The sequence below is a fragment of the Thalassophryne amazonica genome, chromosome 1 (genome assembly GCF_902500255.1).
Source record: "Thalassophryne amazonica chromosome 1, fThaAma1.1, whole genome shotgun sequence".
NCBI lineage: Eukaryota > Metazoa > Chordata > Actinopteri > Batrachoidiformes > Batrachoididae > Thalassophryne > Thalassophryne amazonica.
Window position 1 is genome coordinate 174,789,428 of NC_047103.1, and position 23,886 is coordinate 174,813,313.

General features: G+C 40.8%; 1 protein-coding gene across 1 annotated transcript in view; it reads right to left on the bottom strand.

Moving 5' to 3' along the window:
* The window catches only part of vps16 (vacuolar protein sorting 16 homolog), a 238,271-nt gene that overhangs the window by 68,328 nt on the left and 146,057 nt on the right, over positions 1 to 23,886 (bottom strand). Inside the window, exons 18-21 of the mRNA XM_034179871.1 lie at positions 22,090 to 22,194; positions 21,641 to 21,718; positions 20,585 to 20,671; positions 4,045 to 4,127 (exon numbers count right to left, since the gene is read on the bottom strand). Of these exons, the coding sequence (XP_034035762.1) occupies positions 4,045 to 4,127; positions 20,585 to 20,671; positions 21,641 to 21,718; positions 22,090 to 22,194 (353 nt within the window). The remainder of the gene's footprint in view (positions 1 to 4,044; positions 4,128 to 20,584; positions 20,672 to 21,640; positions 21,719 to 22,089; positions 22,195 to 23,886) is intronic.

The window sequence follows — 23,886 nt, forward strand, 5'->3', positions numbered from 1 at the left end:
GACCCTTAATTGGACTAAGCGGTAGAAGAGAAGATGAATGAATGATTTTATTTATTTTTGTTTTTCAGTATCAAATGGCAGTTGGTCAAAAAATGTTTATAATTCCACTATAATAGTCCCCCCCATAGACAGACAGACACACACACATACACACACACACACACACAATTAAGGTGGCACTGACATCACTAGTAATGAAAAACTTTGAGAAAATACTGAAAAATATTACTTTGTTTTTTTTGTAAATGGTAAATTGGATCCTTTGCAGTTTGCTTACCAGCCAAAGAAAGGTGTGGAGGATGTGAAACTTTTCATAATGGACACTGTTTACAAGCACCTGGATAAGCCACAATCTCATGCAAGACTTATTAGCTGATTTTTCTGATGCAGCCTCACATTGTGACTGAGAGGCTGTCATCGTATTTTAACCTCCCTGATCATTTTCTCCTGCTGATTGTAAACTTTCTCACTGAGAGGGTTCAGCAGGTGTTTCTACCATTGTGTCAAACACAGGGACACCTCAGGGATGTGTGCTGTGCCCTCTGCTGTTTATCTGCAGGACCTCTCAGGAGAACAGTTTTCTGATGACACTGTCCTCGTGTCTCTACCACAAGGCTCAGAGTCTGATCATGGTCCTGCACTATCTGAGTTTGTTAACTGGTGTGATGATAATTTCCTTGACCTGAATGTGTCTAAAACCCAGGAAATGTTCATTGATTTCAGGCAGACCAACACGGCACACAAAGCTAGTGTCATACACGGTGTAGAGGTCCAAAGGGTTGAGTCTTATAAATCCCTTGGAACAGTGTTTGACTCTTAACTAATGTTCGACATCAACACTGAGTTTATTGTCAAACGTGGACAACAGAGAATCCATCTGGTGAGGAAGCTGAGCTCTTTCAATGTCAGTGTGAGGATTTTAAGTAACTTTTATTGCTCATTTATTGAAAGGCTTTTATCATTTTCTTGTATTTGTTGGTTCAATGGATTGTCTATTAAGGACAAAAACAGCCTGAATGGCATGGTCAAAGTTTGCTCTAAAATAAGTGGGTGAAGCAAAGACTTGCATTCATTTTGGGAGAATCATGTGAAGAAGAAAGCTTAGTTTATTCTCAGCCACCCTGATCCTGTGCTGTCCGGTCACTTCACAGTGATGCCTTCAGGACGCCGTTAATATGTACTGTTGGGGAGAATGAACAGATACTCCAGATCTTTTATTCCTTCTGCTATCAAACTGCTGAACACAGACAGCGGTCATTTTAAATGACATTTCCTTCATCATCATCAGTCATGTTACGATTGTTGTTATTATTGTCTATTTATTTTCCTATTTTTTTAATTATTCATGGGCTTACTAACCTTTGTTGTTTTAATATGGAGTGGTGTTTTTGACACACATTGCGGGTGGCTGTGTGACTGCTGGTGAACATTGCCCTTGTAGGGATCAATAAAGTTGTTTGGATTGAATTGAGAATAGTGACAATGGTCAGCTTTAGCTTGTACATGGGTCAGAAGTTAAAAGTTGCTCCAATTTTGTTAAAAAGTGATGCAAATTATTAGTTGACTTAACAGGATTTTAAAAAGGAATAGTTTGGACCATGTGTCATGCTCAGTTATGTTACAGGTTAGCACATGTAACATGTCAAAGAATCCAATGGACGTTGACCTTGTTTGACCTTTACTTTGGAGACCAAACTGTCAAAACTATTCCATTGATTAATTCTATTAGCTCAACCAATAATGGAAAACAGGGAACCTTAACCCAATAAAACAGGAAAACTGGAAATGGAAAACAAACAGAAAAAAACAGGAGAGCAACAAATACAGAGTCCTTAATTGAAACTAAAAAATCTTAGGTCTTTAATCCACGCATGTCCATGTACAGCACTGGTAGGTCCCAAAGAGGTACAACTTCCAGTCATTAGTGCAATGGCCAGGGCATCCTGATGTTAGTTTCTGACTCAGAGGTAGTTTTTCCTTACCACTGTTGCTCTGGGGGTTAGTAAGGTTAGACCTTACCTGTGTGAAGCAGCTTGAGGCAACTCTGTTGTGATTTGGCACTATATAAATGAAAATAAATTGAAATTGAATTGAAAAAGTCTGGCACGCTGGGGTGCGAGGCAAGGATCTGTTGAAATTTTCGTCAGTGCCTCAGGCCGAGAGACAAAGAGCAGAATCAGTTGGCCGGAAACAACTGCACCTAAGGTATGAGTTCACCAGCAGTAAATCAACAGGGAAACAGAGAATACTAAGGTGGTTGCGGCTAGAACTGTGCTTCACTAACAGAACCAGAATTTAGATTTAGTGAGGCCAAGACCTGTTTTGTTGTTAATAATATAAATTAAAAGGAGAGGAAGCATAGTTCCATACACTGGTATGGTAAGCATACGAGAGGGGGAAGAGATGCATCTTTAGTCTGGAGTTGAATGTCTCCACAGGATGTTTTATCTCTGCGGGGAGAACATTCCACAACAGGCGCACATTAAGAGAAGGCTCTGTGACTCGCAGACTTTTTCCATTCACCCTAGGGACACAAAGTAGTCCTGCGCCCTGAGAACACAGAGCCAGTACAGGCCAATACATAGGATTTAATCAGGTCAGCTAGGTAGGGAGGTGCCAGTCCATGAACAATTTTATAGACTAGAAGTAGAACCTTAAAATCTGATCTCACTGGGACAGGAAGCCAGTGAAGAGACGCCAAAATGAGTGTAATGTGGTCAAACTTTCTGCTTCCTGTCAAAAGTCTGGCAGCAGCATTTTGAACCAATTGGAGGCCCCTAACGCTGGACTGCAGTAGATAGATAGATAGATATATACTTTTAATGTCCCCATGGGGAAATTTGTCTTGGACTTCTCAAAAATCATGACCCATACAAAGATACAGAACAAGACATAAACAGTTCATAACAATAAATAAATGAATACATAAATAGAGAATAAAAATAAATAAAAAAAACATACAAGTACTAAAACCTCCTAATGTGCCTGATTGTTAGCGGTGTTTATTATGATATTTGTTAAGGGCTATGATTGATATAGGAACAAAAGAGTTCCTATATCTATTCAGTCTGCAATGGGGGACTCTGAAACGCTGGCCTGATGGTAGCAACTCGTATTGCGTGTGCAGAACATGGGAGGAGTCAGAAAGAATTCTAAACCAGAAAATAGAACATTGCAGTAGTCCAATCTAGAAGAGATGAACGCATGGATCAGGGTCTCAGCATCAGCCATAGACAGGATGGGACGAATCTTCGCTATATTTCACAGGTGGAAGAAAGCAGTCCTAGTAATATCTCTTATGTGGAGGTCAAAGGACAATGAAGGACCAAAAAGTACCCCAAGGTTCATCACTTTGATGGTGTGATGAATGACACATGAGTAAAGTGTTAGCTGCTCAAATTGATGTTCATGTCTCTCTGGACCAAGAACCATCATTTCACATACTTCTCTGCTACTCCAGATTTCTTCACACAATCATAGTCATTTTCACAAGTGTGCACATATGTTTCACATTCAGTCAGTCAGTGTTGCGCTCCTGGAAACTGGCCATGGTGCTATTTCAGTGTCTCTGCCAACTACTGCAAAGTAGCAGCAATTGAAAGAAGTTGCTCTGGGTCAGCAAACAGAGTTGAGACAGTTAGACAAAACAAAAACAAAGAAACAGTCTGGTGTCCATATATTCCAGAGGACACTGCATTGACTGGCAATAATTCTCTCATTTTGGCCAGTGGCTCTAACCTCCACAAACCCATAGTTTTCCTTAACTCTAACCTAAGCATATCACTTTATCATCTGATGCAGATGTCATTAGGAACAGAACAGCCTTTAACCCCCAAATTAAAAACAGCCCAGTGGGGATGCAGTTTTAAGCATTCAAAGGAAGTGAATCTGCACAAGTGGGAGCAGTTTTTTGTCAACTTTAATTGTACAATGATACAATTGAATCCTGATGCTTTAAACAAACCTGAATTTTGGAATGGTAATTAGTCTAATCCTAGAATAGAGTCTGATCATAGAGCAATAAATGAAATTCCTCCAGCTCACCTCTTGTCAGGGACTTTAAAATCACGGTAAAGTTGTTCAGCCTGTTTGTGGAGACCCAGAGCCAGCAGAGTCTCAATGGTATCCTAGACAGAAAATAAAAAGGAAGTGACCTCAAGATGGGATCATAGCATCATCAGTTACCAAAGCATACAAGCCTCAGAGAGCCATGCTTTATTACTTCAGACTACAGATGAAAGTGTAGAAAGGATTCATATGTGTTTGGACGTGCTAAAGAAGACATCTCCAAACGTGCTCCTGGAGGGCACCTGTCCTGCATAGTTTCCATGTCTACCTGCTGTAGTCACATCTGGTCAATGAACACTGGTGTTTCCTAACTACTGATTGGCTGAGCACACTTGACTGAGTTAATTAGCTGTGGGTGGAGTAGAGAGTTGTAAAACATGCTGGGCAACGTGCTGCCCACCAGGAGCAGGATTGAGGTCTGTGCTGAGATGTTCAAATCTAACAGATACTGTAAACATAAAAAACAGTCCACTGAGAACTGTAGCGAAAGTCTGTGCAATGATGAAACATAACACAAAACCTTTACTGTACAGAAATTACTTCCTAGATTAGGGCTGGGTATTGGTGCAGATCACAATACAGCTGTCGTATGATACACAGCAATACTCTACAGGCTTGGGCAACTTGTTCCAGAAAGGGCCAAGAGGGTGCAGGTTTTCTTTGCAGCCACTGATTCCACCAGGCGATTAAACTGATTAACTGATTCCATCTGCTCAAAGTGATATTAATCAGTCAAATCACCTGGTGGAGTCAGGAAGAAAACCTGCACCCTCTTGGCCCTTTCTGGAACAAGTTGCCCACCCCTGCTCTACATAATTTACTGCAAATTTAAAGATAGAATTTAGCTTGTGTTCCCCCCAAGAACTTTAATATTTCTATTACATTATACTTAAGCATGCACCAATCCATGTTTTTTTCACTTCAGATCCCTATACTTGAATTCGGATATCTGTCGATACAGATACTATTTAAATACCAGAGCTCTGTTCGGTTTAATATTATTATTATCAGTGGTATAGAGGAGGGTTTTCTACATCTACAGCCATCCTCAGTAACTGCCGGTGGGCATCACACTGAGCACCTAAAGGTGGCAACATCTCCCTACATTAGGAAAAAAAAATGCACAAACTAAAATTTAAATCACATGCAAACTAAAATGGCTAAAAACTGTGCATTCCAGTTCTAGGATTATGATGCCAGGAGAACTGAAGCAACATCAGACTTAAAATTCTCTAGGGGCAATGATCCAATATTGGCCGGTAATTGGTTCCAAGCAACAATTGTTCGTGGAAAGAAGTTCTGTCAGTAGTGGTCAGTTTATAGTGTGAGTTGGATGAAGTCCTGCTTCCTCCTCCCAGTACAGGTAGTAGGCAGAATGTACGTTGGCAGGGGCACTGCAACTTGTTTGTTGATTATCCTGTGCAGCATAACAAGTCGCCTAACTTCCCTCCTATGCTCCAGTGGCTGCCACTCCAGAGTGTGATAAAAGTTGGTAACAATTCCCGGTTCCCTCCTATATTTATTACAAACGAATCTGGCTGCTTGGCGCTGGACCATCTCAAGCTTAGCCTTGTCTTTAATGAGATAAGGGTCCCAGGAAGCACTTGCATACTCTAAATGTGGCCGTACCAACGTGAAGTATGCCTGTTCCTTCACCACAGGTGGACAAGATGACAAATTCCTCCGCAAGAAACATAATACACCACTGGCCTTTGAGGAGATGTTCTGAATATGCTGATCCCATTTAAGGTCATGCTGGAATTCAACCCCAAGATAGGGATTGTGGGGGACATCAGTCAACAGTTTGTCAATTTGATATCTAGTACTGTAAGGATGCCGTTTTCGCATAACTGACAACTTATAGCATTTGTTGATACTGAAAGTCATCCTCCATGTGTGAGACCAGTTCTCAAGAGAGGTCAAATCAGTCTGAAGCCTATGTGCCTCAATTGGTGACCTGATAGGCCAATACAAGACAGCCATCAGCAAAAAGCTGAATGGGAGATGTTATACCCTCTCCTATATCACTGATGTACAATAAGAATAGGAGAGGGCCCAAGACTGTACCCTGAGACACTCCAGAGGTAACACTGGCATCAGAAGAGCGCTCACCTCCAACAACAACAGCCTGCGTGTGGTCTGCAAGCCATCTTGAGACCCAAATATTGGAAAATCCTCTTATCCCATAATAAGTGAGTTTATGGATCAAGCAACGGTGATCAACCTTGTCTAAAGCCTTGGAGAAGCCAAGAAACATTGTCTAGACATCTCTGGAGTTCGTATAAGGTGATAAGAAGCTGAGTCTCACAAGAATGCTGCCTACGGAAACCATGTTAGTAATGCTTCAAAATTCCATGTCTATCACAGTGCTTCATGATGTTAGAGAAGACAATGTGTTCTATAAGCTTGCACGGGATTGCGGTGAGGGATACTGGCTGATAGTTAGCTGGTATAGTACGGCTTCCCTTCTTAAAGATGGCAATAACGTTTGCTTGCCTCCAGTCGGATGGTACCTCCCCTGTCTTCCAAGACTGCTGGAAGATCATTTGAAGTAATGGAGCAATCTCTGAGGCTGCTTCTTTAAGGATGCGAGCTGGGATAGCATCAGGTCCAGTAGCCTTCTTTGGATTAATGTCCTGAAGAAGTTTCTCGATACCCTTGGTGGTAAAAGTGATGTCAGGCATGGTGGTATAAGGACTCTGACCCAGGTCAGGTACTGATATCAGGTCTGGTGGAGTAAACACTGACTGGTACTGCTGACTGAGAATCTCCGCTTGAACACCAGATAGCACACCCACTCTGAGTACATGAACCGTTTTCAGGATGGAGCACATTTCCTCATTTCCAAAACGCAACAAGAAACCACCTTGGCTTCTGATACCAACATTGGATCAGATCGGCCCCATCCTTAATTATACTGATAGCTCAGTGGGTGAACTGATTCAGTACAATCTTCTATATTATAATAGCCAAGTGGCCTCTGTATGTGTGCGTATGGTTTTGATCATGCAGAAACCGGAGAGGGGTGACATTTCCTGTTTGGCATGCTTCTGTATTTTGAGCCAAGGATGAACACTGCAAAAACAGAAAGTTGATAAGACAAACATCTTTGGAGAAATTAGCAGTTTTATATAACCAGTAAACAATGGACATTATGCTGCAATGCACCATGGGAGTTTGAGGCTTTAAATATTATTGTGGTTCATGTTAGTACTTTTTGTACTTAAATTGGTTTAGTCAGTTTAGTTAGTTAGCTAGTTTAGTTTTGTTGCTGACACCAAAGTGGGAAGTGTACTGCATTTGATGTCTTCCACCACCATCTCTGTTTGTGTCTAAAATAGAAGTAGAAGCACCTGCTTGCGACAGAATACTGGAAAAAGAAAAAGCTGTGCCTGCATGTGTGTAATTTCACTCACGGAAAAACTGAGGACAGCTGACATTTGCCATTTGGTATACTTACATATTTTGGGTCAACGATGATGGCAGCCAAAACAGAACGTTGATAGGACTAATTTTTTTGGAAAAGCTATGGATATTAACTAACATTGCTAACTACAGGACTTCCGGGATGGGCAGCGCCGTGTGAAGACATGTTTTGTCGGGCTCCGCAGGCGAACTCCTTGTTTTCTGACTATTACGTTCCAAAACAACACAACATAATTACACTTTAGTGCAGTGACGAATATTAGCCCGCTACCTGCTCACCTCTATGATGCCGCCAAAAAAGTCGCCTAACACCACCAGGAACGAGCAAGACACGAGAGCCGCAGCTAGCGCTAGCCCGGTCGATGCTAGCACAACTCATACAGAGCCACCGGTGACTTCTGAGTCTAACAAACAAGTTCTGGAAGCAATCCAAGCGCTGAAGCAACAATTGCTCGATAAGATAGAAGAAAAAGCCAATGAGACTCAGACGGAGGTGCGCAACGCCATCGGGCGAATTAATCTGAGGCTAGACGAGGCCGAGAACCGCACAACACTGCTGGAACAAAATGTCAGAGCTCAGTTGGACTCTATTGCCACTTTGGAGAAAGACATCGCACAAGTGAAGAAGGAGCTCGCTGCGGTCAAATCCAAATGTGAGAACCTAGAGGCACGTTCACGTCGCTGCAATGTTCAGATCACTGGAGTAAGAGGGCAGAGAGGACGGGCAGCCCCCCTCCAGGTACATGGCGGAAATACTGAAAGCTGCGCTCGGTTTGGAGAAGCCTCCGTGCTTGGACAGAGCGCATCGGACCCTCCGCACAAAACCACAAGATGACCAGCCACCACGCGCTTTTGTTGTAAAGTGTCATTATCTTACTGAAAAAGAGGCACTTCTGAAGAAGGGAGCCGAGGCACGGGGGATAACAACCACCGAGGGAGACCGCATCCGCATCCTGCCTGATTATACACAAGCTGTGAGTAAACAACGCGCTGAGTTCACGGAAGTGAGAAACATGCTCCGGGGCTGTGTCAGAGTCCGCTATGGGCTGAGATATCCGGCGACGCTGAGAGTCTCCACGAGGGATGGGAAAGAACATACGTTTAAAGATCCCAAGCGTGCAAAGGACTTTATCCTGAGAGAAATAATGAAGGGATAAATACGGAGGACATTCTGCTCGTAATTTCCGTGCCAGTTACGCATGGAGCCATGTTCGGTCCATCTGAACTGTCAGATGAAGACTTCTATTGGACCCAGGTGAAGCATTAAGGATGATTTTGATTTTTACTATTTCTCTTACACTCGCTTCACTGGACTGCCTCAAGTTTAAGAGTGGACAGAAGGAACGCTTTGATGTTTTTCCTATTCTAATTGAGTGTGTATATACATATGAGGGTGTGCAGGTGCGTGGGCACCTGTATATACAGACATATATTATCTTGTTTGCAATACTTACCACAACGCGGGTTGCGTTATAATCAGCATGTTAATATTGCCGCCTGTGGGGGCCGCCATGGTAAGCACTGGAGACCAGGAAGCACACGAGCCCCCCTCTGGGACTGGGTTTTCTTTTTCTTTTTCCAATTTCTTTTTGTTTTTTGAGATGTTCAACTCCCTGTGTTCTGTATTCTGCGTTCTGCTGTTGGCGAACGGTTAGGTGCCTTGTGTGTGTGTTTTTTTTGTTTTTTTTCTTCATGTTTATGGGCCGCTACTCTTTCATCAACTTTACTACCATCTCTCTTATATCTTATGAATGGCAGGTAGCCCCACTACACTGGTGAGCTGGAATGTTCGTGGCTTAAACAGTCGAATTAAGCGCAATAAAATATTTTCCCACTTAAAGAAATTACATAGCCAGATAGTTTATCTACAAGAAACCAAATTGGTCAATAAAGACCACTCAAGACTTCTCAGGGGTGGTTTTACACAGTGCTTTCATTCGGATTTCGAGAGTAAGAGTAGAGGAACAGCTATTCTAATTCACAGGGAGGTGCAATACATAGAGACTAGGAGAATAAGGGATAAGAATGGTCGTTTTGTCATTACCCAAGGGACTCTGTACAATAGGCCAGTCGTCCTTGCCAATGTTTACGGCCCTAACTGGGACAATGTAAACTTTTTTACAACTTTATTTTCCAATCTGCCTGACTTGGATTCCCATGACTTAATACTGGCGGGCGATTTGAACTGCGTCCTGAACCTGGCTCTGGACCGGTCTAGCACCAAAGTGTCAACATTAAGTAAATCCGCCTTGTGTGTCAACAATTTCATCAAAGCTTATGGGTTGGTGGATCCATGGCGGCTTAAAAACCCGACATCCAAACAATTTTCCTTTTTCTCGCCAGTACACCAAAGTTACTCGAGACTCGATTACTTTTTGATTGACCATAAGCTGCTGCCTCTGGCCACCCATACAGATTATGACAGTATAGTCATTTCAGACCACTCACCAGTAATTCTACAATTGAATTTTCCAGAAAATATCGCTCATCCCCCTCTGTGGCGGTTAAATATCAGGCATTTATCTGATGAAAGGTTTGTGGAATTTATCAATAGTCAAATTGACCTCTTCTTGGAACTGAATCTGACCCCCGGGATAAGCTATTCTACCATTTGGGAAGCTCTGAAAGCCTATCTGAGAGGGCAGGTGATATTTTATACGGCAGCAGAGAAAAAGAGGCGGATGAAGCGAGCGTCGGAAATTTTGGTGTACATAAAGGAACTGGATCGGCAGCACTCAGAATCACCCTCTGATGAATTACATCAGAAGAGAATCTTACTCCAGACCGAATATGACTCGATTACGAATGTCAAAGCAATTGATCTCCATCTGAGGTCTCGGCTCACCCACTATGAGCATGGCGATCGCGCTAACAAGTTATTATCCCACCAAATTAAGCAAATAACCGCTGCAGGCTCTATTTCTGCAATAAAAAATGAACACGGACATGTATTAACAGACCAACAGGACATAAACAATGAGTTCCGACTATTCTATGAGAAGTTGTATGCTTCTGAAGCTGCCGACCCAACTCAAGTTGAAAATTTTTTGAGCACCCTACCCCTCCCCATCTTAGAAGACAATGACAAAAACATGTTGGAATCCAACATCACTCAGTCAGAAATAAGTAATGCCATTACAAAAATTAAATACGGCAAGGCCCCTGGCCCAGATGGATATCCGGCTGAATTTTTTTAACTATTTGCAACCAAACTGGTCCCATTGCTATCGAAAGTTTTCAAAGAGGTTTATGACAGGAAGACTCTACCTGCAACAATGACACATGCCACAATCTCATTACTGCTTAAAAAAGCAAAAGATCCATTGCTGTGTGAATCCTACCGCCCAATTAGCCTCCTGAATTGCGATTATAAGATTCTAGCAAAAGTATTGGCAGGCAGACTTGACAAGGCTCTTCCAAAGTTGATACATCCAGACCAAACAGGGTTTATCTCAAGGAGACATATCTAGTAACTTATGTCGGGTATACAATGTGATCTATCAGCGCAACAACTTCGAACCTGAAATAGTAATTTCCCTGGATGCGCAAAAAGCTTTTGATAGAGTGGAATATAACTTTTTGTTTGCAACACTGAAAAAATTTGGATTCGGTCCTGTCTTCTGCTCCTGGATTAGTATTCTGTATGCGTCGCCACAAGCAGCAATACGCACAAACAAGGATCTGTCCAGTCTTTTCCCTCTATCTCGCGGGGCCAGACAAGGTTGCCCGCTTAGCCCCTTATTCAATATTGTTATTGAACCCTTGGCAGTACGACTGAGAAACGATCCACAGCTAGTTGGAGTACGAAGAGGAGGACAAACTCAAAGTATCTCTGTATGCTGACGACCTCCTCCTCTTTCTTTCAGATCCGTTCAGCACCATTCCCTATGCTCTTGAAATCTTTAGTTCATTTGGTCAGGTGTCAAGTTATTGTTGAATTGTTAAGTTGAATCTTTCTAAGAGCGTTCTCTTTACAATAAATAGGAACGTGCAGCAGTTGGACTTCCGGACCTTCCCCTTTAAGGTGTGTAAAAACCACTTTAGCTACCTGGGGGTCAGTGTTACTTATAACTACGAGTCGTTCTCCAAGAACTTTACAGGCGCGCTGGATAAAGCTAAACAGGACATGGAGAACTGGTCCAAACTCCCATTGTCGCTAGTCGGAAGGGTCAACTTAGTTAAAATGGTAATTCTGCCCAGACTTCTCTATTTATTCCAGACTGTACCGGTTTTCATTCCCAAATCCTATTTTAAAGATTTGAATAGTCACATGTCCAGGTTTCTCTGGAATAGAAACATACCTCGAATTAGGAGAGAGTTTCTAGAAAGACCGAGAGACGATGGTGGGCCTTCTCTACCAAATTTCCTTCACTACTATTGGGCCACGAACATTCAGAAATTGCTACTTTGGCTTGCAGATGCTTCGGACATGGAGGTTCCAGCCTGGGTCCCGATGGAGAAACATTCTTGCAACCCAGCATCACCTGGCTCATTATTGTGTAGCTCGCTACCTCTGAGTAAACATCACTGGACAAACAATCTGATAGTCAAGGGGTCACTGAGAATCTGGTTTCAATTCCGTACTCACTTTGGATTTAAAGGCGCCATAGCTGCAACTCCCATTCACTCTAATGTTAATTTCCCCCCCTCCTTGATCGACCCGTCTTTTCTATCATGGCAAAGGAAGGGTCTGTCATGTGTAAAGAAGCTTTTCAAAGATGGCGAATTGGCCTCATTTGAGCAGTTGAAAAAGGATTTTGACTTATCACAATCGGACTTCTTTAGATATCTACAGATTCGCAGTTTTGTGAAAACAACTTTTCTTCCACAAAAGAACTGGCTGGACGAATGCTTAGAGTTAGACCCATGGGATAAGGGTCTGGTGTCATCTTTGTATAGTAAAATTCAAGGTGCGTCATCCCCATCAACAGAGCACCTGAGGAATCAATGGGAGGAGGAATTAGGCGAACTATTCACTGATCGGGCCTGGCAATCGGCAATTACTAGAATTCACACCTCATCGATTTGTGTCAGACATAGTTTAATACAGTTCAAGATATTACACAGACTACACATATCTCCAAGTAAACTTTCCAGACTATACCCAGGTTCTGACTCATCCTGTGTAAGGTGTGGCTATGGCCCGGCAAGCCTCAGTCATATGTTTTGGTTGTGTCCTAAACTTCAGAATTTCTGGCAAGAACTACTCGGAACATTCTCCTCCCTATGTAACAAGCCTGTCGGTCCAAACTGCATGGTGGCCCTGCTTGGCGTCACCCCACCGGATACAGCTGTGACAGCCCAGCAAGCCAACGCGATCGCCTTTATAACTCTGCTCGCAAGACGCCTGATCCTGCTCAACTGGAAAAAAGCAGCTCTGCCTTCTCATAAACTTCTGCTGGAAGATGTTATGTCCCACTTAAAACTGGAGTATTTAAGGCACACCATGAACGGCTCTTTACAGACTTATAATAAAATCTGGCAACCTTTTGTTAATCTTTTTATAAAAAAAAATCCACCTTAGAGTCCAGCCCCGAACCTTACAATCTGATTGGTTCTGATCTAATCACTATTGTGATGTTTCTTCGTTGTCTTGAACATTTGTGTTGCCATCATCATTTATCTATTTGTTTACCTTAATGTGGTCTGATTTTTTTTTTTTCATACTTGGAAGCACTAATGCTTGTTCTATTGTTCTCTTGTTCTTCTGTTTCTGTATGTGGATTAAATTTTGAAATAACAATAAAAAGAATTTTATATATAACATTGCTAACTACATTCTGGACTCACACGCCATTCCAGCAGGGGGCAGTAAATCACCTTTATATTAAAAACGTGAGTATGTGTGTGTGAGATTTTATTTAGTAAGCTCAATGTAAGTACGTAATATGATTGTAAATACACTCAAAAATATAAACGCAACACTTTTGGTTTTGCTCCCATTTTGTATGAGATGAACTCAAAGATCTAAAACTTTTTCCACATACACAATATCACCATTTCCCTCAAATATTGTTCACAAACCAGTCTAAATCTGTGATAGTGAGCACTTCTCCTTTGCTGAGATAATCCATCCCACCTCACAGGTGTGCCATATCAAGATGCTGATTAGACACCATAATTAGTGCACAGGTGTGCCTTAGACTGCCCACAATAAGCTAGAATCCCACTGAGGGCAAAGCAGCATCTGATCACAAAGTTAGAAAAGGTGTTCGGAAAATGGAAAACATTGAAAAAGACCAAGAATCGCAATACAGACAAGCAGAAGAAAGATGAAACAGTGTTTTGTGAATCTTTGGAGGACTTGTTTGACATGGCACATCAGGATGTCCTAACAATGATAAAGTTTGAAGATGACAGACAGTTCCTACTTGCTCAGCGAGAGAAAGGTAGAAGGGGATGCATGACAGGCATAGATAAAATACAAACTGCCAAAGAACAAAGAGCAGAAAAAAGGAAAGCTGCAGAAGCAAAATACAAAGAGAAACTGGAGGAGCCTGGACCATCTAATGTCTCACTACCTGACACTGTCTCCAGCCAGACTGAAGAGAACACAGAAAGTCCAGATGAAGAATTTGTTATGCCAGTGCCACAAAAAGCCAGTAAAATTAAAGCTGTTGTAACACCAGGACTTGCAGCAGCATTGGATAGGACCAAAACAACAGACAGAAGTGCCACCTATATTCTGACTGAAACGGCAGCAAGTCTTGGTCATGATGCAAGCAACTTAAATATCATTATCATGTAAAGGATGTTCTCTTATGTTACACAGCTGTATAATTGGTTCTTGTGCTGATTCATACATTTTTGAATATTAAGTACTGCAAGGCATAAAGAATATTATTGTTTGGAGCTAGATCAAAATATATGTGGAAATATATAAAGCATAGACTTATTTAAATTTATCAATAATGAAACTATTTGATCAATAAAATAAAAATACAATGTTTGTTACAAAATCTTCGCTACCCCAGTATGTAGGTATTGTAGGAGCATGATACATGTACGAGAAGAACTGCATCTCACAATTCATTGTTTAGTGTTTACTATTTTTATGGGATATGAAAAGAATTGACTTTCCAATGTATTGCCATAATTTCTGTCCTGACATATCAATATTAAACTGACAGAAATAATTTGGAAATATCTGGAAATGACCATACTATATGACAAAGTTATTGCGAGCAAAATCTTTAATGGCTGTGTGCTACCAGTAAAAATTATTAGAGTTTTATGAAATTGTACAGGATGTGTTTTTATGTTAGGTACAACAAATTTAGAGGGTGAGACTTGAAGTTTTTTTATGACCACCCTAATATACGAGGTCTATTAGAAAAGTATCCAACCTTATTATTTTTTTTTTAAAACCATATGGATTTGAATCACGTGTGATTGCATCAGCCAAGCTTGAACCTTCATGCGCATGCGTGAGTTTTTTCATGCCTGTCGGTTGCGTCATTCGCCTGTGAGCAGGCTTTGAGTGAGGTGTGGTCCACCCCTCTCGTCTATTTTTTATTGCGAATAAATGTCTGAACGATTTGGAGCTTTGCTGCATCAATTTTTTCCAGAAACTGTGAGAGACCTCCAGGTGGACACCGTTCGAAAAATTAATATGGCTTTCAGGGACGATTTTATGGGGATTATACAGATTACGGGGTGTTACTGCTGCTTTAAGGACGGCCCACAACTCCTGAGAGCGCGGCACGCTCCCAGCCCCCATCGACAGGCTGACACCCCGCTGGAAAAACCAGCGCGCTTCTCTTTCCATGACAAAAACTCCTAACAGTGGAATGTGCCGTTCATTTCTAAACTGGATGCTGTCTTGATCCGGTATGTCCTCTGACTAGCACAGGAATTGTGAAAAGACGTGGACATCAGCACTTTTTCCGCACATTAAGACAGACGTGCGGAGGAGTTCCGTGCATCGCAGTGCAGCCGCTCAGCACAATGAAATGCCGTGATGAAGCCTCACGGGACGAGTTCTGGCATGTCCAGCTCATGCACAATCACAATCGGATATTCACACAACTGGAAAGCAACTGGAATCCGTCTGAAATCCACCTGAAAGCCGTCCTGTGAGACCAACACCGAGGTGGTTTTGTCCCGCGTAATGAACGGAGCCGTGGCGCGTCCCTCAGCTTCTTTTTCCATGAAAAAAACTCCTGTAACGGTGGAATGTGCCAGATAAAGTGCCGATGTCCACATCATCTGCCTTTTTGTGAAAGTCAGACGAGGTCCCGGATCAACAAAGCCTTCACGTTGGAAATGATCTGGTTGTTTCAGTGGGGTGTCAGCCTGTCGATGGGGGCTGGGAGCGCACCGCGCTCTCAGCAGTTGTGGACCGTCCTTAAAGGGGCAGTAATACTCCTTAATCTGTGTAATCCCCATAAAATCGTCCCTGAAAGCCATATTAATTTTCCAAATGGTGTCCACCTGGAGGTCTCTCACAGTTTCTGGAAAAAAATTGATGCAGCAAAGCTCCAAATCGTTCAGACATTTATTCGCAATAAAAAATAGACGAGAGGGCTGGACCACACCTCACTCAAAGCCTGCTCACAGGCGAATGACGCAACCGACAGGCATGAAAAAACTCACGCATGCGCACAAAGGTTCAAGCTTGTCTGACGCAATCACATGTGATTCAAATCCATATGGTTTTTGAAAAAAATAATAAGGTCGGATACTTTTCTAATAGACCTTGTATATAGTATATGAAAACAAGAACCTAAACAATTTATAAATACATTAAGACAGTAAATTAACATTCTGGAGCACATGGATCCTCACGGACAACACACTAGTTTCATTAAAAATTCTGATTCCAATTTATTAGAACACAATGTGAATTATATATGGTCACTGAACACACTGAAGTGAAAGATGTCATAAAATCAATTGAAGATAGAGTAATCTATATTATATAAAATTTATTTTGAAAAGGGCCATTCCATATAATGAGTACTGTTACTACTCATGTCCTGTTGGTGGCAGTAACGCACCAACATGTTTGCCGACTGCCAGTAAACTTACAGGAAGAAGATGTTACGGTTATGTTAACTTCTTGTTTGTATTGTTTGCTGTGGTACAGATTAGCAAAACATAATGTAACGTTTGTGAATGTTACTTCAAACATAAGGCCTTGACGCTGAATGACGCCCTGTGGGTTCAAGCTACAACTTCACAGTAAAGTTTACTCAAACACTGAGCTGAGCCAAAACAATGACCCTGGATCTTTTTTTTTTTTTTGCAACATGATGGCAGAATCATGACGTGGAAGTTGGACCTGGAATGATTTTCCTTTTAACTGTAAACCAAATTATGCATCAACTCAGAACAATTAAACTACATGAAATTCATGAAGCCTGAAAAGACTGTTAAACCATGTCAAAAACCACAGCTAAAGATTGTAGAATATTTTGAAAATCAGGGTAAAATATCAACAGTGGTGGGCACAGATAACCAAAAAATTTACTTCGATAACAGACAATCAGATAACTGAAAAGTTATCTTTGATAAAGATAAAACAATAAACCACCTAAAAATGTATCGGAAGTTACAGATAACCGATAACAGATAAATTCCAATAGTAGAACAAATTTAATAGCTTACAATAATATTAAAAATAAAAACAGACCCCAACAATGAGACCACACTTTTCTTTCTACATTCTGCCCCTGCTGGAAGCTCTTATTTACTACAGAGCTCCTGGCACAGAGACACTCCAAGAGCAGCTATAAAGCCAACTCTCTATCAATAACACTCTGGTCAGGCGCAGGTCTTGAAAAATAAAGTCATGCTGACTTATGGTTTTGATTATAAATAACATTAATACCGATAGAATAACTCCATTAATGTCAATTATGTCATTTGTACAAAGTTAAAATATAACATATATCTTTTAATGTTGAATAATGCACTAATTCTAAGGTTTTGTAACAGACAGATCGCAAAGGATTCTGGGTAAAAGTGCCTCTTTTTGGAGCGAGGCGGAGGGGAAGGTGAAGGGCTACAAATCCCTCCGTTTGGAGGGGTAGGAGGAGCTTACTGCTGTCTGAAAAAACAAACATGGTGCCGAAAGAGCCGCACAAATGAAGCGGCTTTCATTACAAATTACGCTGTTTAGAAAGTTAGAACTTGCCATAAAAGTTTACAGGCAGTTGTCTATGACAGCAACGTGTCTGCTGCTGGATGCATGTTGCGTATGTTGTCGTTCTGAAGAATATCGTAACGTCGCTCGTGCGCTGCGTTATAATGCACATACACACGAACGCTACGATAAGACACTTTTATATCGCACAATGGAGAAAATCATGATAAAAGATAGGCAGGTTAATTTGTATGTTCATAAATCTTTGGATAATATCAATCCCTGCTGTTGGATTTCAAAGTCTGTAACACGTGTGTATTTAGTAAACAAACAGAGCCCTGAACACACTCATCTAATAAGCTTTCAGGCAGAAAATGAAAAGTTTCACCAATGGGAATAACTTGGAAAATATATACACACACATGTATATGTGTAACACATAACCTGACGTTCTAATAGACTGATATTTGTCAAGGAAATTTCTAAAGGAAATAAGGCTGGATGCAAAAAATGGGAGAATTTGAAAAAGAAATAAAGTTGTAATTCCATTAAAAAAGTGAAACTTGTATGATGTATACATTCATTGCACACAAAAAAAAGCCATTTGCAAAGCCAAAAAGTTGATTTGACAATCATCTGACATAACCGGGGTCAAAATAAATAGAACACTGCTATCTACTGGTTCCCACACGCTTAGTGAACACTACTGACCAGTAGATGGCAGTAGAGGCCTTGAAAACAAAATTCCAGATACAGTAATCCCTGTCTGCTACATTTAAAATGCGTGGAATTTAAGAAACGCAAATAAAACCAACATCTATAAACGCAGAGAATATATTCAAGAGAGTTTTAGGCACTAGAGTTTAATGCTGTTGTCCGTGGAGCCTGAACAGAGTGTGTCTGAAATGCATTTGTCCTGTCGTGATGTACTGAGATTACATCATCCTACCCAAAATGCATTGCGGGTCACAGGATGTGCTCACAAAACCTTAAAAATTAGCACATTACTTTAAAACTAAAACATATATCTGATATTTTCACTTAATAAAACTCAGACATGACAGTAATTTTAAATAACTTGTTCAAAATTTGTTTGGTTAAAATTTGAACCATAAGTTAAAAACGTATGTCTCTGGATGACTTAGGTGATATCGGCAGCCTTTTGGTATGGTGTTAAAGGAAATTTTTTTTTTTTTTCTTTTGGGGCTGTTTCTCTTTTGTCTGCACATGATTGAGATGCTTTTTATACAAGCGGCTCTCTTCTATTTGCAAAGGTTATAGCTGTGTGTCTGTTACAAAACATTTAACAGGTGAGTGCTAAACTAATTTTAAAAATGCCTGTCGCTGTTCAGCTTTGTTTATTTTGTTTATTGGTTTAAAAGTTATCGGACAAAGATTAATCGGAAGGTAATTGGTCCGATAATGGTTTTTAAAGTTATCTAAAAAGATAATCCGATAAAGAAAACATTATCTTCGATAATTATCTGTTATCGGATTATCGGAAGTGTGCCCACCACTGAATATCAATAACATACCTTATAGTAAAAAAGCCACATATTCTTGTGTAAATTCCTGTAAATTCATTCAAAGCCACAATGTCTTTTTCTTTCAATGAAAGAAAGTCTAGATTAATGAAAGAAAAGGCACATAATCTTTTCTGAAATCCTGTTTGAACAGCACAATGTTTATTTTCCAGAGAAAAAAAAAATTCTTACCAGTTCGTCTTTCCCCGTTTATCTTTCAGGTGTGTTGATGAAACCAGCGACGAGTCCACGGATTCTTGTCCTTAGACTTTTTCAAACAGTCTTCTCTTCGCTCCGTGACACAGACATGCTGCAAAATTCTTCTTTTAAAAACTTGAAAGTTCAAAAAGTTTGCGATGTCCACATGCTACATTTAGCTAAGCTTCGCACGGGAGCCACACAGCGTCACCGCAGCAACCAACCAGTCCCGCTTTACGACAACTGTCGTAACAGCCAGGCTTTGAGTGGCATTTATTTTCCTCAAAACTCCGTGGATCCGAGGAAACTGATTTGTATCTGTAACACACAGATCAGTGTCCACGGACTTATAAAACTTGCATGATGTCGTAAAAAAAGCACGCTTTGCGATAAGCATTTTAAAAACTCAGTAACGATCACAATTAAAGAGTACAACACCCCCACCCCATGATGAAATCCGCGGATCCGTGGAGTTTTCACAGCCCTGCTTATAAGAACAGGGTGGTAACGCTGTAGACTTAGATTTTATGAATGGAATGCTGAAAATTGTGTGGTTTAAATATTGTTTACAAAATCAACCATCTTTTTGGTCTTACATTCCCCATCTGACTTTTGAAAAATCAGGTGGACTGGATTTTCTCTTAAGCTGTGATTTTGACCTTAAAAAACTTCCTCTGAAACGTTTAGATTTCCACCAACAGGTCCTTCTGCATTGGAAACTTATATTCAAACACAACTAATTTGTGCATGAGCAGTTAATATCTGTGCGTGTGAAATAATATAATATGTATTCTGGCTACCCATTTTAACTCCTCCTTAAGTCTGTTTTTATTAGTTTTATTGTTTTTATATGCTGTTATTGTGGTTTTTACAGGCTGCTCAAACTTAATGGCCTCTTGTGGGATTAATAAAGTTGTTTGATTGATTGACGCCCGAAAGCATTTTTTTTTTTTTTTTTTAACGCAAGAGTGGTTTTGGCAACGATCCGACGCCATACGATACTGGCTTAAACTGGGTAGATACTGGACAGTGGGTGACTGAATGTGTTTTATCAACCCCAGTTCTAATGATAATTCAAATTAGAAACCGTAATACAAACTGTGACAAATCTTTGTCATGATTTATACTGAAACCAGTAACCCTTAATTTTTACATCTGAACCTCTGCCCCATGAACCAACACACAGTTCCAGAAACCCACCAATGTAACAACCCAGATAACCAGTCCCACAAGCACAACCCCTTGAAAAACCTCTTCTCAGAATTCTGAGCCTTTGAGAGACCTGCAAAGAGAGTCCCAAAAGCCCTGCGCCCTTTTCATCATCAAGCTTCCTCTGGAATCGAAGGAGACGCATCTCATCTTCTGTAGCCTATTAAAAGGCAGAAAGAAAGACAAGTCAGCCTTTGTTACACGTGAACTCCAATGAGTACATGTTTCTGCATGTGGAAAGTGGCATGAATGATAACACACATTAGGGCTAGGAGGGTCGGGGGTTCTCACAGAAAGTGTTTCAGATTCAGGTTTGATTTGGTACATTTTGGTGTATTTACATCTGTTGAAAGCAGGAATAAATGCCTTTATTTTTAGTTCAGGTGACAGTATTTACAGAACCATTCAATGGTTCATGGGTTCTTCTACATTCTCTTCTCACAAGATCCCAAACCACACATTGTCTTCCCCTTCACTTTCTTTTTCAACACCCCTTGCAATATTTAACTAATATTAAAGATTCCCTGACATAAACTGAAAGTTTCTTGGTTTTTGTTTAAACAGATGAATACAAACAGTCATGATTCACTAGGAAGTCCCCTCGGCTGCTCCCTGTTTTTGCATTCGGAGGTCACCACAGAAAATTCAAGGTGGATCTGCATGTTGAACTGGCACAAGTTCTACACCGGATGCCCTTCCTGATGCAACTCCACATTACTTGGAGAAATGCGGCAGGGGTGGGCCTTCTGCATGGAAGGAAAGTGCACTACCCACTTGGGTACCACCCCTGCCCACGATGCTATCATGATTCACTAAACTCACTTTTTGGATCAGTCACAGATTTTAAGTAACAGATTGGATCATTTTCAAATCAGAACAAAAGACATAGTACTTTGCTTTCCACTGGATTAGAGAAGATCCAAAATAATTTCAAATTTGTGCACCCAGTTCTTGTTTTTTAGTCATTAATGATGTTTGCTGTACAGTCATTCCATCCTGTCAAAAGAACAGTTCAAACATCATTAAAAGCCCAAAATTACTGTGACATTCATGCCCATGATGAGTGTATGTAAACCTCTGACCACAACTGTATCGAACTGAAAGTGGAAAAACACAAAACAAGCTTGACCTTAGCATTGAATTCATTCTTGGCTTTGTAGTATTCGTCCACAGCACTCTGCAGAACAGACAGACGAGTCTCCAGCATCTACAGACAGAAAAAGAAAAACAAGTTATTTGTCGTTTTCATACTGAGCTGGAACCGTTAAAGGTCTGGCTGAACTTTATCTGTCTACATCCAGAAGAATTAACTCAAAAATATTTCTGTGAAGGCTCTCAGTTGTCCAGGTGGTTTCCACAGTAGAGAAGCTTGAATCTTCAACTCTCGCATCAAGCAACCCAGTCCAGTCGAAAACTCAAGCTTCTCTACTAACTCAGAAACACTTTAAGAACTAATCTGTCACATCCTGGCATCTAGTAAATAAAACTAGACAAAATGAGGACAACTTAAAACCACCTATATAACTGAAGGCTGAGGATATATTTAAATCCTCGACTGACAGGTTTATGTGTCGTTACCTTTTCACGGTAACTTGCTGTCACATAGTAATTGGCGAGTTCCTGGTGGTCATCATCTTGGTTATAAAGATCCTTCAGCGTTTCCTGTTCCTGCAGCTTACAGAACTGACGGCACACACACACAGTTACAGAGAATTTTACAGGTTTTACAGAATTTTAAGTCATAAAACTTTATACTCAGAAATTGTGAACTAAACAAAGGTAGTTTGCAGGAAGCAATCCTGAATGAACGGCCAATCTTATCACGGAAAAAGAACTTATTACATTTAGGTGATGATTGGGATCTTTTTTCTTTTTTCCTTCTCTGCTCCTCTTTAATAGAGAAATGGTTCGATTGTTTTTAGTTTGGATGACTTTCCACTGCTGATGATGAAAAGCTGCCAGCCAAACCCAAAACCTTCACATTCATATTCCTACAGCTGTATTACAACTAGGGTGGCCAGATGTCCTCCTTTTGCCACAAATTGAGGTGGTTTTCGGCATTGTTATAGACAGTCCGGCTTCAGTTTCGAAATGCGTGTTTGAAATGCACATTTTTTTTAAACCACGAAATTCAAAACTGAAGCCGGACTGTCAATAACAATGCCGAAAACCACCTCAATTTGTGGCAAAAGGAGGACATCTGGCCACCCTAGTTACAACGGAGCTACGAATGTAAAACTAATCCTTGGCACAGGCTCTGTGTCTCTGATCAAGTCAAATCTAATTCAACATTGTGTTGCGTCCGAGTGACACTTGATGAATATAGGGCAATGCGAAAATACCCTCGGCCGTATGAGCATTGCTCTTTACAATTTGCATTCATTTAATTCTTAAGCTCTTATTGTCCTACGTACAATTTTTAAGTAAGACAATAGGAGCTATCAATCAATCAAAAACATTATTTAAGTTTTAAGAGCAGAAGTTGTGCAAATCAAGGAATATTTGTAGACCGCTCTCTGTGCATTTGCAAGTATTAATGAGACAAACTTAACTCTGGAGGAAGTTAGCAGAAGTTGGCATGCACACTAACATCTGCAAAATGTCCTTTAAATGACTCCAGAGGTGTCGGTAGGTTCCAAAAACAGCATTTTCAGTTTTAGAAGTGTTTATTTCTCGCTAGCTTTTACATAATATATGAGAAATATGTATATAAACACACAAACGAAGCGGTTTTGAAGAGAGCAGCCACTGACAATGGTGCGGCTCTACCTCAATGGCCGTCACGCCTGCCACTCACAAACAAAAGTGAACACATTGAAACAGAATGTGACTTTTTCACCTCTTAAAATGCCTCTTAAAATAGGTCAAGGTTAGCCATTTTTGAACTTATCCAAACTCTGTGTCCCAAGAATGTTCCCTTTGAATTTGAAGACTGTGGCAGTAACAGGACTGGACTTGTGCTGAGACAGATGGACACAATACCCAATGGCCATATTTGATGACCTTGGTTAAAAACCATTTCAGCAAAACCTTCTTTAAAACATTTTTTGAGTATAATTCTTCCATTTATCTGTAACTATAAATCCATAGGATTAAAATGGGGCATCTATGCAAAGCGAAGACAAGTGGTGGGCCGGTCCTTCTAAACTTCATGTGTTACAAGTCAAATCTGGGAGAAACTGCACTTTATGGCATTCACACCACCACAGAACCACCCCAGGTCCTGAATGGCAACCACCCAGGCAGACAACTGGTCCATTCCAACATCTCTAAACCGACCCTCTATCTGCTGCAGCCAGGTGAAATATGGGTATCCCCTTGACCTTGTCCAGCTACTGGGGTCCTCAACACTCAGGCGCCTGCGTGCTGGATCAT